Source organism: Cetorhinus maximus, chromosome 2 (genome assembly GCF_964194155.1).
Source record: "Cetorhinus maximus chromosome 2, sCetMax3.hap1.1, whole genome shotgun sequence".
Classification (NCBI taxonomy): domain Eukaryota; kingdom Metazoa; phylum Chordata; class Chondrichthyes; order Lamniformes; family Cetorhinidae; genus Cetorhinus; species Cetorhinus maximus.
The window spans coordinates 184,424,995-184,441,655 of NC_135880.1; the positions used below are offsets into that span (position 1 = coordinate 184,424,995).

A 16,661-nucleotide genomic window follows, 5' to 3' on the forward strand; every position below is an offset into this window, starting at 1 on the left:
ACCTCTCCACACAGACACACACACACCTCTCCACACACACCTCTCCACACAGACACACACACACCTCTCCACACACACCTCTCCACACACTCTTCTCCACACAGACTCACACAAACCTCTCCGCACAGACACACACACACCTCTCCACACAGACACACACACACCTCTCCACACAGACACAGACACACCTATCCACACAGTCACACTCTCACCTCTCCACACAGACACACATACACCTCTCCACACAGACACACACACACCTCTCCACACAGACACACACACACCTCTCCGCACACACCTCTCCACACAGACACACACACACCTCTCCACACACACCTCTCCACACAGACACACACTCACCTCTCCACACAGACACTCACGCACCTCTCCACACACACCTCTCCACAAAGACACACACTCACCTCTCCACAAAGACACACACACACCTCTCCACACAGACACACACACACCTCTCCACACGGACACAGACACACCTCTCCACACAGACACTCACACACCTCTCCACACAGACACACATACACCTCTCCACACAGACACACACACAGCTCTCCACACACACCTCTCCACACAGACACACACACACCTCTCCACACAGACACACACACACCTCTCCACACACACCTCTCCACACAGACACACACACACCTCTCCACACAGACACACACACAACTCTCCACACAGACACACACACACCTCTCCACATAGACACACACATACCTCTCCACACAGACACACACTCACCTCTCCACACAGACACACACACAACTCTCCGCACTCACCTCTCCACACAGACACACACACACCTCTCCACACAGACACACACACACCTCTCCTCACAGACACACACACAACTCTCCACACACACCTATCCACACAGACACACAAACACCTCTCCTCACAGACACACACACAACTCTCCACACACACCTCTCCACACAGACACTCACACACCTCTCCACACAGACACACACACAACTCTCCACACACACCTCTCCACACAGACACACACACACCTCTCCACACAGACACACCCACACATCTCCACACTCACCTCTCCACACAGACACACACTCACCTCTCCACACAGACACACACTCACCTCTCCACACAGACACACACACACCTCTCCACACAGACACACACACAACTCTCCACACAAACACACACACACCTCTCCACACAAACACACGCACACCTCTCCACACAGACACGCACACAACTCTCCACACATACACACACACATCTCTCCACACAGACACACACACACCTCTCCACACAGACACACACACACGTCTCCACACTGACACACACACAACTCTCCACACAGACACACACACACCTCTCCACACAGACACACAGACAACTCTCCACACAGACACACACACACCTCTCCACACAGACACACACACACCTCTCCACACTCACCTCTCCACACAGGCACACACACACCTCTCCACACAGACACACACACACCTCTCCACACTCACCTCTCCACACAGACACACACACACCTCTCCACACAGACACACACACACCTCTCCACACTCACCTCTCCACACAGACACACACACACCTCTCCACACAGACACACACACACCTCTCCACACACACCTCTCCACACTGACACACACACACCTCTCCACACAGACACACACACACCTCTCCACACTCACCTCTCCACACAGACTCACACACACCTCTCCACACACACCTCTCCACACAGACACGCACACACCTCACCACACAGACACACACAAACCTCTCCGCACTCACCTCTCCACACTCACCTCTCCACACCTCTCCACACACACAACTCTCCACACAGACACACACACACCTCTCCACACTCACCTCTCCACACAGACACACACACACCTCTCCACACAGACACACACACAACTCTCCACACTCACCTCTCCACACAGACACACACATACCTCTCCACACAGACACACACACACCTCTCCACACATACCTCTCCACACAGACACACACACACCTCTCCACACAGACACCCACACATCTCTCCACACACACCTCTCCACACAGACACACAAACACCTCTCCACACAGTCACGCACACAACTCTCCACACTCACCTCTCCACACAGTCACACACACACCTCTCCACACAGACACACACACACCTCTCCACATAGACACACACACACCTCTCCACGCAGACACACACACACCTCTCCACACAGACACACACACACCTCTCCACACTCACCTCTCCAAACAGACACACACACACTTCTCCACACAGACACACACACACCTCTCCACACTGACACACACGCACCTCTCCACACAAACCTCTCCACACAGACGCAAACACACCTCTCCACACACACCTCTCCACACAGACACACACTCACCTCTCCACACACAGCTCTCCACACAGACACATACTCACCTCTCCACACAGACACACACTCACCTCTCCACACTCACCTCTCCACACAGACACATACTCACCTCTCCACAAAGACACACACACACCTCTCCACACACACCTCTCCACACAGACACACACACACCTCTCCACACTCACCTCTCCACACAGACACACACACACCTCTCCACACAGACACACACACACACCTCTCCACACAGACACACACTCACCTCTCCACACAGACACACACACACCTCTCCACACAGACACACACACACCTCTCCACACACACCTCTCCACACAGACACACACACACCTCTCCACACACACCTCTCCACACACTCTTCTCCACACAGACTCACACAAACCTCTCCGCACAGACACACACACACCTCTCCACACAGACACACACACACCTCTCCACACAGACACAGACACACCTATCCACACAGTCACACTCTCACCTCTCCACACAGACACACATACACCTCTCCACACAGACACACACACACCTCTCCACACAGACACACACACACCTCTCCGCACACACCTCTCCACACAGACACACACACAACTCTCCACACACACCTCTCCACACAGACACACACTCACCTCTCCACACAGACACTCACGCACCTCTCCACACACACCTCTCCACAAAGACACACACTCACCTCTCCACAAAGACACACACACACCTCTCCACACAGACACACATACACCTCTCCACACACACCTCTCCACACAGACACACACACACCTCTCCACACTGACACACACGCACCTCTCCACACAAACCTCTCCACACAGACGCAAACACACCTCTCCACACACACCTCTCCACACAGACACACACTCACCTCTCCACACACAGCTCTCCACACAGACACATACTCACCTCTCCACACAGACACACACTCACCTCTCCACACTCACCTCTCCACACAGACACATACTCACCTCTCCACAAAGACACACACACACCTCTCCACACACACCTCTCCACACAGACACACACACACCTCTCCACACTCACCTCTCCACACAGACACACACACACCTCTCCACACAGACACACACACACACCTCTCCACACAGACACACACTCACCTCTCCACACAGACACACACACACCTCTCCACACAGACACACACACACCTCTCCACACACACCTCTCCACACAGACACACACACACCTCTCCACACACACCTCTCCACACACTCTTCTCCACACAGACTCACACAAACCTCTCCGCACAGACACACACACACCTCTCCACACAGACACACACACACCTCTCCACACAGACACAGACACACCTATCCACACAGTGACACTCTCACCTCTCCACACAGACACACCTACACCTCTCCACACAGACACACACACACCTCTCCACACAGACACACACACACCTCTCCGCACACACCTCTCCACACAGACACACACACAACTCTCCACACACACCTCTCCACACAGACACACACTCACCTCTCCACACAGACACTCACGCACCTCTCCACACACACCTCTCCACAAAGACACACACTCACCTCTCCACAAAGACACACACACACCTCTCCACACAGACACACATACACCTCTCCACACACACCTCTCCACACAGACACACACACACCTCTCCACACGGACACAGACACACCTCTCCACACAGACACTCACACACCTCTCCACACAGACACACATACACCTCTCCACACAGACACACACACACCTCTCCACACAGACACACACACAACTCCCCACACGGACACACACACACCTCTCCACACAGACACACACACACCTCTCCACACAGACACACACACACCTCTCCACACAGACACACACACACCTCTCCACACACACCTCTCCACACAGGCACACACTCACCTCTCCACACAGACACACACACACCTCTCCACACTCACCTCTCCACACAGACACACACACACCTCTCCACACAAACACACACACACCTTTCCACACAGACACACGCACACCTCTCCATACACACCTCTCCACACAGACACACACACACCTCTCCACACAGACACACACACAACTCTCCAACCAGACACACACACACCTCTCCACACAGACACACACACACCTCTCCACACAGACACACACACACCTCTCCACACACACCTCTCCTCACAGACACACACACACCTCTCCACACACACCTCTCCTCACAGACACACACACACCTCTCCACATAGACACACACACACCTCTCCACACAGACACACACACAACTCTCCACACAGACACACACACACCTCTCCACACCGACACACACACAACTCTCCACACAGACACACACACACCTCTCCACATAGACACACACACACCTCTCCACACTCACCTCTCCACACAGACACACACACACCTCTCCACGCAGACACACACACAACTCTCCACACTCCCCTCTCCACACAGACACACACATACCTCTCCACACAGACACACACACACCTCTGCACACACACCTCTCCACACAGACACACACACACCTCTCCACACAGACACACACACAACTCTCCCCACACACCTCTCCACACAGACACACACACACCTCTCCACACAGTCACGCACACAACTCTCCACATAGACACACACAAACCTCTCCACACAGACACACACTCACCTCTCCACACAGACGCACACTCACCTCTCCACACAGACACACACACGCCTCTCCACACAGACACACACACACCTCTCCACACACACCTCTCCACACAGACACACACACACCTCTCCACACAGACACACACACACCTCTCCACACACACCTCTCCACACACTCCTCTCCACAGAGACACACACAAACCTCTCTGCACAGACACACAAACACCTCTCCACACAGACACACACACACCTCTCCACACAGACACACACACACCTAACCACACAGTCACACTCTCACCTCTCCGCACAGACACACATACACCTCTCCACACAGACACACACACACCTCTCCACACAGACACACACACACCTCTCCGCACACACCTCTCCACACAGACACACACACACCTCTCCACACACACCTCTCCACACAGACACACACTCACCTCTCCACTCAGACACTCACGCACCTCTCCACACACACCTCTCCACACAGACACACACTCACCTCTCCACATAGACACACATACACCTCTCCACACACACCTCTCCACACAGACACACACACACCTCTCCACATGGACACAGACACACCTCTCCACACAGACACTCACACACCTCTCCACACAGACACACATACACCTCTCCACACAGACACACACACACCTCTCCACACACACCTCTCCACACAGACACACACACACCTCTCCACACAGACACACACACGCCTCTCCACACACACCTCTCCACACAGACACACACACACCTCTCCACACAGACACACACACAACTCTCCACACAGACACACACACACCTCTCCACATAGACAGACACACACCTCTCCACACAGACACACACTCACCTCTCCACACAGACACACTCACAACTCTCCACACTCACCTCTCCACCCAGACACACACACACCTCTCCACACAGACACACACACACCTCTCCACACAGACACACACACAACTCTCCACACACACCTCTCCACACAGACTCACACACACCTCTCCTCACAGACACACACACAACTCTCCACACACACCTCTCCACACAGACACACACACACCTCTCCACACAGACACACACACAACTCTCCACTCACACCTCTCCACACAGACACACACAGACCTCTCCACACAGACACACACACACACCTCCACACTCACCTCTCCACACAGACACACACACACCTCTCCACACAGACACACACACACCTCTCCACACAGACACACACACACCTCTCCGCACAGACACACACACACGTCTCCACACAGACACACACACAACTCTCCACACACACCTCTCCACACAGACACACACACACCTCTCCGCACACACCTCTCCACACAGACACACACACACCTCTCCACACACACCTCTCCACACAGACACACACTCACCTCTCCACACAGACACTCACGCACCTCTCCACACACACCTCTCCACACAGACACACACTCACCTCTCCACATGGACACACATACACCTCTCCACACACACCTCTCCACACAGACACACACACACCTCTCCACACGGACACAGACACACCTCTCCACACAGACACTCACACACAACTCCACACAGACACACATACACCTCTCCACACAGACACACACACACCTCTCCACACACACCTCTCCACACAGACACACACACACCTCTCCACACAGACACACACACACCTCTCCACACACAACTCTCCACACAGACACACACACACCTCTCCACACAGACACACACACAACTCTCCACACAGACACACACACACCTCTCCACATAGACACACACACACCTCTCCACACAGACACACACTCACCTCTCCACACAGACACACACACAACTCTCCACACTCACCTCTCCACACAGACACACATACACCTCTCCACACAGACACACACACACCTCTCCACACAGACACACACACAACTCTCCACACACACCTCTCCACACAGACACACACACACCTCTCCTCACAGACACACACACAACTCTCCACACACTCCTCTCCACACAGACACACACACACCTCTCCACACAGACACACACACAACTCTCCACACACACCTCTCCACAAAGACACACACACACCTCTCCACACAGACACACACAAACATCTCCACACTCACGTCTCCACACAGACACACACACACCTCTCCACACAGACACACACACACCTCTCCACACAGACACACACACACCTCTCCACACAGACACACACACACCTCTCCACACAGACACACACACAACTCTCCACACACACCTTTCCACACAGACACACACACACCTCTCCTCACAGACACACACACAACTCTCCACACACACCTCTCCACACAGACACACACACACCTCTCCACACAGACACACACACAACTCTCCACACACACCTCTCCACACAGACACACACACACCTCTCCACACAGACACACACACACATCTCCACACTCACTTCTCCACACAGACATACACTCACCTCTCCACACAGACACACATACACCTCTCCACACAGACACACACACAACTCTCCACACAAACACACACACACCTCTCCACACAAACACACACACACCTCTCCACACAGACACACACACAACTCTCCACACAGACACACACACACCTCTCCATATAGACACACACACACCTCTCCACACAGACACACACACAACTCTCCACACAGACACACACACACCTCTCCACACAGACACACACACACCTCTCCACACAGACACACACACACCTCTCCACACAGACACACACACACCTCTCCACACAGACACACACACACCTCTCCACACAGACACACACACACCTCTCCACACACACCTCTCCACACAGGCACACACACACCTCTCCACACTCACCTCTCCACACAGACACACACACTCCTCTCCACACAGGCACACACACACCTCTCCACACAGACACACACACAACTCTCCACACTCACCTCTCCACACAGACACACACACACCTCTCCACACAGACACACACACAACTCTCCACACAAACACACACACACCTCTCCACACAAACACACACACACCTCTCCACACAGACACACACACAACTCTCCACACAGACACACACACACCTCTCCACACAGACACACACACACCTCTCCACACAGACACACACACACGTCTCCACACAGACACACACACAACTCTCCACACAGACACACACACACCTCTCCACACAGACACACACACAACTCTCCACACAGACACACACACACCTCTCCACACAGACACACACACACCTCTCCACACAGACACACACACACCTCTCCACACAGACACACACACACCTCTCCACACACACCTCTCCACACAGGCGCACACACACCTCTCCACACAGACACACACACACCTCTCCACACAGACACACACACACCTCTCCACACAAACACACACACACCTCTCCACACAGACACACACACACCTCTCCACACACACCTCTCCACACAGACACACACACACCTCTCCACACAGACACACACACAACTCTCCAACCAGACACACACACACCTCTCCACACAGACACACACACAAATCTCCACACAGACACACACACACCTCTCCACACAGACACACACACACCTCTCCACACACACCTCTCCTCACAGACGCACACACACCTCTCCACACACACCTCTCCTCACAGACACACACACACCTCTTCACAATGACACACACACACCTCTCCACACAGACACACACACAACTCTCCACACAGACACACACACACCTCTCCACACAGACACACACACAACTCTCCACACAGACACACACACACCTCTCCACACAGACACACACACAACTCTCCACACTCACCTCTCCATACAGACACACACACACCTCTCCACACAGACACATACACACCTCTCCACACAGACACACTCACAACTCTCCACACAGACACACACACACCTCTCCACATAGACACACACACACCTCTCCACACTCACCTCTCCACACAGACACGCACACACCTCTCCACACAGACACACACACAACTCTCCACACTCACCTCTCCACACAGACACACACATACCTCTCCACACAGACACACACACACCTCTCCACACACACCTCTCCACACAGACACACACACACCTCTCCACACAGACACACACACAACTCTCCACACACACCTCTCCACACAGACACACACACACCTCTCCACACAGTCACGCACACAACTCTCCACATAGACACACACACACCTCTCCACACAGACACACACTCACCTCTCCACACAGACGCACACTCACCTCTCCACACAGACACACACACACCTCTCCACACAGACACACACACACCTCTCCACACAGACACACACACACCTCTCCACACAGACACACACACACCTCTCCACACACACCTCTCCACACAGGCACACACACACCTCTCCACACAGACACACACACACCTCTCCACACTCACCTCTCCACACAGACACACACACTCCTCTCCACACAGGCACACACACACCTCTCCACACAGACACACACACAACTCTCCACACTCACCTCTCCACACAGACACACACACACCTCTCCACACAGACACACACACAACTCTATACACAAACACACACACACCTCTCCACACAAACACACACACACCTCTCCACACAGACACACACACAACTCTCCACACAGACACACACACACCTCTCCACACAGACACACACACACCTCTCCACACAGACACACACACACTTCTCCACACAGACACACACACAACTCTCCACACAGACACACACACACCTCTCCACACAGACACACACACAACTCTCCACACAGACACACACACACCTCTCCACACAGACACACACACACCTCTCCACACAGACACACACACACCTCTCCACACAGACACACACACACCTCTCCACACAGACACTCACACACCTCTCCACACACACCTCTCCACACAGGCACACACACACCTCTCCACACAAACACACACTCATCTCTCCACACAGACACACACACACCTCTCCACACAAACACACACACACCTCTCCACACAGACACACACACACCTCTCCACACACACCTCTCCACACAGACACACACACACCTCTCCACACAGACACACACACAACTCTCCAACCAGACACACACACACCTCTCCTAACAGACACACACACAAATCTCCTCTCAGACACACACACACCTCTCCACACAGACACACACACACCTCTCCACACACACCTCTCCTCACAGACGCACGCACACCTCTCCACACACACCTCTCCTCACAGACACACACACACCTCTTCACATAGACACACACACACCTCTCCACACAGACACACACACAACTCTCCACACAGACACACACACACCTCTCCACACAGACACACACACAACTCTCCACACAGACACACACACACCTCTCCACACAGACACACACACAACTCTCCACACTCACCTCTCCATACAGACACACACACACCTCACCACACAGACACATACACACCTCTCCACACAGACACACACACAACTCTCCACACAGACACACACACACCTCTCCACATAGACACACACACACCCCTCCACACTCACCTCTCCACACAGACACGCACACACCTCTCCACACAGACACACACACAACTCTCCACACTCACCTCTCCACACAGACACACACAAACCTCTCCACACAGACACACACACACCTCTCCACACACACCTCTCCACACAGACACACACACACCTCTCCACACAGACACACACACAACTCTCCACACACACCTCTCCACACAGACACACACACACCTCTCCACACAGTCACGCACACAACTCTCCACATAGACACACACACACCTCTCCACACAGACACACACTCACCTCTCCACACAGACGCACACTCACCTCTCCACACAGACACACACACACCTCTCCACACAGACACACACACACCTCTCCACGCACACCTCTCCACACAGACACACACACACCTCTCCACACCCACCTCTCCACACAGTCACACACACACACCTCTCCACACAGACACACACTCACCTCTCCACACAGACACACTCACACCACTCCACACAGACACACACACACCTCTCCACACACACCTCTCCACACAGACACACACACACCTCTCCACACACACCTCTCCACACACACCTCTCCACACAGACACACACAAACCTCTCCGCACAGACACACACACACCTCTCCACCCAGACACACACACACCTCTCCACACAGACACACACACAGCTATCCACACAGACACACTCTCACCTCTCCACACAGACACACATACACCTCTCCACACAGACACACACACACACCTCTCCACACACACCTCTCCACACAGACACACACTCACCTCTCCACACTCAGCTCTCCACACAGACACACACTCACCTATCCACACTCACCTCTCCACACAGACACCCACTCACCTCTCCACACTCACCTCTCCACACAGACACACACACACCTCTCCACACTCACCTCTCCACACAGACACACACACACCTCTCCACACACACCTCTCCACACAGACACACACACACCTCTCCACACAGACACACACACAACTCTCCACACTCACCTCTCCACACAGACACACACACATCTCTCCACACAGACACACACACACCTCTCCACACAGACACACACACAACTCTCCACACACACCTCTCCACACTCACCTCTCCACACAGACACACACACACCTCTCCACACAGACACACACACACCTCTCCACATAGACACACACACACCTCTCCACACAGACACACACACAACTCTCCACACAGACACACACACACCTCTCTACACTCACCTCTCCACACAGACACACACACACCTCTCCACACAGACACACACACACCTCTCCACACAGACACACACACACCTCTCCACACAGACACACACACACACCTCTCCACACACACCTCTCCACACAGACACACACTCACCTCTCCACACACACCTCTCCACACAGACACACACTCACCTCTCCACACAGACACACACTCACCTCTCCACACGGACACACACACACCTCTCCACACAGACACACATACATCTCTCCACACACACCTCTCCACACAGACACACTCTCACCTCTCCACACAGACACTCACACACCTCTCCACACACACCTCTCCACACAGACACACACTCACCTCTCCACACAGACACACATACACCTCTCCACACACACCTATCCACACAGACACACACACACCTCTCCACACCGACACACACACACCTCTCCACACAGACACACACACACCTCTCCACACAGACATACATACACCTCTCCACACAGACACACACACACCTCTCCACACACACCTCTCCACACAGACACACACACACCTCTCCACACAGAGACACACACACCTCTCCACACACACCTCTCCACACAGACACACACACCTCTCCACACACACCTCTCCACACAGACACACATACTCCTCTCCACACAGACACACATACACCTCTCCACACAGACACACACACACCTCTCCACACTCACCTCTCCACACAGACACACACACACCTCTCCACACAGACACACACACACCTCTCCACACTCAACTCTCCACACAGACACACACACACCTCTCCACACTCACCTCTCCACACAGACACACACCCACCTCTCCACACTCACCTCTCCACACAGACACACACACACCTCTCCACACTCACCTCTCCACACAGACACACACACACCTTTCCACACACACCTCTCCACACAGACACACACACACCTCTGCACAAACACGCACACACACCTCTCCACACAGACACACACACACCTCTCCGAACAGACACACACACACCTCTCCACACGGACACACACACTCCTCTCCACACAGACACACACACACCCCTCCACACAGACACACACACACCTCTCCACACACACCTCTACACACAGACACACACACACCTCTCCACACAGACACACACACACCTCTCCACACACACCTCTCCACACAGACACACACACACCTCTCCACACAGACACACACACACCTCTGCACAAACACGCACACACACCTCTCCACACAGACACACACACACCTCTCCGCACAGACACACACACACCTCTCCACACGGACACACACACTCCTCTCCACACAGACACACACACACCCCTCCACACAGACACACACACACCTCTCCACACACACCTCTACACACAGACACACACACACCTCTCCACACAGACACACACACACCTCTCCACACACACCTCTCCACACAGACACACACACACCTCTCCACACAGACACACACACACCCCTCCAAACACACCTCTCCACACAGACACACACACACACTCAACTCTCCTCACAGACTTCTCCACACAGCCACACACACAGCTCTCCCCGCACATATATCTCTCCTCTCCCTCATATGCATACCCACACCAAACTCTCAGACACATAGGCCAGAATTTTACGTGCAGTGTACAGGCCCGTCCGAGCGCAAAATGACGTGCGATATTTTGGTTGGCAGGTGCGTGCTGGAGTCGGCAGCACGCTCGCTGACAATTAAAAGGCCTGTTAAGGCCATTTAAAGGTATTTAAACTAAATTTTTCGCTACCCGTCCAAACTTACAGTTGGTGGGCAGGCGAAAAGGCCAAGTGTCCTTTGCACTTTTTTGGAAACCTCATCCACGTCTTCCAAAAGCAAATAAAAATAAAATAGAAACTTTAATTTTTCATTAATAACATGACAGAGTCACATGAGGGGACGTGTTTCACTGCATTTTTATTTTTCAGATTTTTTAATATATCTTCATCTGCCTATGGCAGCTCTGTGCCTCAGGGAGATTATGTAATGTGCACTCACACGCATACGCAATGGTTGTGTTCATCTGGCTCGCACTCCCCTCCCCGCCTGCACAGGCAGTGTTGAGCGCTGCCGCTCGTCTTTCATGCCGGGCAGCCCTTAATTGGCTCGTCAGGCGTGAAATTGCCTTCCGGAACGATCGTGGGTGGCAGTTGGCTTCCCGACCGTTCCCAACCGCTCCCGCTGATCCTGCCGATCCCGCACGCCAAAGGGCAAAATTCTGCCCCAAACTTCCCCTTGCAGAGACACGCAATTTATCATGTTGAAGGAATTTTTATTTTTAAATGATCTCCCCAAATCAATCTTCCTGTCATATTGTTTTACTATCTGTAGCAAAAATCATCTTGTTGTTTGCTGCAATGATTGTTGTACTGTTACAGCACCTGGAAAATTAGTTTTCCACCCTTAGTTATGACAATAAACTTCACCTCTGAGAAACAGTTTCTAGCATGTGAAGAAGCTGGAAAAACAAGACCAGAGAACGTTAGGAATGTGCAGTCATTCGGCATGAGAAAAATCGGTCAATGTTTTGATTGTGACGCTATGCCAGAACCCTCCTGAGTTCTGTTGGAGTTCCAACCAAAATCCTAATCAATTTCAACCTGTTATGTACTACCAGAAATTTCTGACTTTGTTTCAAACTTCCAGCATTTAATGGTTATTCATTTTACCTCCTGGAAATTAAAATTCTGGAACTATTTTACAAACTTGAATATTGCTGAAAAGAGAAACGTGTTACTGAAGCTTTTCATCTTGCAATCATCAGGACAAACGCCAAATTTCAAACCATCACAACAACTGACACTACAGGAGAAAAGGTCAACCTGCCAACCAATCAGCACCTTCTTCTCCTGTAGTATCAATTGTTGTGATGGTTTGAAATTTGGCATTCTTGTATTTGTCCTGATGAGAGCAAGAAGAGAAGCTTCAGTAACATGTCTCTCTTTTAAGTAATTTGGCAAACTCTAGTGCCACACTGTTTTATGTCTCAGGCACAAAGTGGTGGATATGTCCCTCACACCTCAGGAAATGAATTGTGCTCCTTGCATTGTGTAATATTGTGAGTTACCTGGAGCTGCTGTGTGCCAGACACTGATTGTTGTTCTGTGTTATCAGATGGGACAGTAGTCCCTGGACTGCCTGCTCCAGCTCGTGTGGTGGAGGTGCTCAGCTCCGCACTGTCTCCTGTGTGGAGGAAGATATTAATGGACGAGCCAGCAGCGTGGAGGAGTGGAAGTGCATGTACATACAGAAATTCCCTGTCGTGCAGCCCTGTAACCTCTTTGACTGCCCAAAATGGTTGGCACAGGAATGGTCTCCCGTAAGGAACTCTTTAATCTGATGATCTTGGGTTGCCCTGTCACAGGCCCACTGGAATTCCAATTAGTAAAGCCAGCAGTGAGTGTAAATACAACAAAACTTCACAATTACTCACATCATGGTTGACAGCATTTAAAAAACTACATTCACCTTTAGACAGGTTCCTTGAAAGAATGTATCCTCTTTTATATGGAGATCATTCTGTGTTATTTATAGTTTTATTTTATTAATTTATGTGATGTTAGCATCGCTGTCAAGGGCAGAATTAATTGCCCTTGAGAAGGTGGTGGTGAGCTGCCTTCTTGAACCACTGTAGTCCATGTGGTGTAGGTACACCCACAGTGCTTTTAGGAAGGGAGTTCCAGGATTTTGACCCAGTGACAGTGAAGGAACGGCGATATAGTTCCAAGACAGGATGGTGAGTGACTTGGAGGGGAACTTCCAGGTGGTGGTGTCCCCATGTACCTGCTGCCCTTGTCCTTCTAGGTGGTAGAGGTCATGGGTTTGGAAGGTGCTGTTGAAGGAGACTTGGTGAGTTGCTGCAGTGCATCTTGCACATAGTATATACTGCTGCCACTGTGCATCACTGGAGAAGGCTGTGAATGTTTAAGATGGTGGATGGGGTGCTAATCAAGTGAGCTGCTTTGTCCTGGACATTGTCAAGCTTCTTGAGGGTTGTGGGAGCTGCACTCATCCAGGCAAGTGGAGAGTATTCCATCACACTCCTGACTTGTGCCTTGTCGATGGTGGACAGGCTTTGGGGAGTCAGGAGGTAAGATACTCACCGCAGGATTCCTAGCCTCTGACCTTCTCTTGTAGCCACAGTATTTATGTAGCTGGTCCAGTAAAGTTTGATATCTCACTGAACTGAAATTATTCATAGGACAAACACTATGGCAGATTTACCACAAATGTACCTCCCTATTATGGGCAGTATAGGCAAAGGTGCAAATGGCACCCAGTCCATTGCTATTTGGTGTGACATCAGGCATCAGTCCCAAAGGCAGTCACCCCCATTGTGCTGCTGTAGGAAGCCTACAGCAACCACTTGGCATTATTCCTCACCCCAGGTGGGCTTTTGAACACAGGCTAGGATCCTGCCAGGAACACGCCTGAAGCACACTGATGAGATTGATCACTTTCTGACTCTCCCTCCCAAGGGGTATTATTCAGCACTGTCACATGCAGAAAAGACCAGGTGTAACCTTATTCCAAAATCAATTTTTGTTCAAGTTTAGAAGAGAGGCACCATATGCATCCATGAAAACTAGTTTATCCAAATTAGCAGCAAATTATGAAGAGTTCATCCTTTGGGACAGAAGAGACATTTTGCCTGTTGCAGCAGCCAATCCTCTCGCTCAAACTATTCGTTTCAAAACTCAATGTTAAACATAACACACATGAACAGTAACAACTAAACCGAGAGGTTTCTT

General features: G+C 51.9%; 1 protein-coding gene across 2 annotated transcripts in view; it reads left to right on the forward strand.

Annotated features, from left to right (window-relative positions):
- Positions 1-16,661, forward strand: part of LOC144668435 (ADAMTS-like protein 1) — a 746,250-nt gene that overhangs the window by 556,774 nt on the left and 172,815 nt on the right. For both annotated transcript variants that reach the window (XM_078530487.1, XM_078530496.1), the window contains one exon: positions 15,025-15,229. In XM_078530487.1, the coding sequence (XP_078386613.1) occupies positions 15,025-15,229 (205 nt within the window). The remainder of the gene's footprint in view (positions 1-15,024; positions 15,230-16,661) is intronic.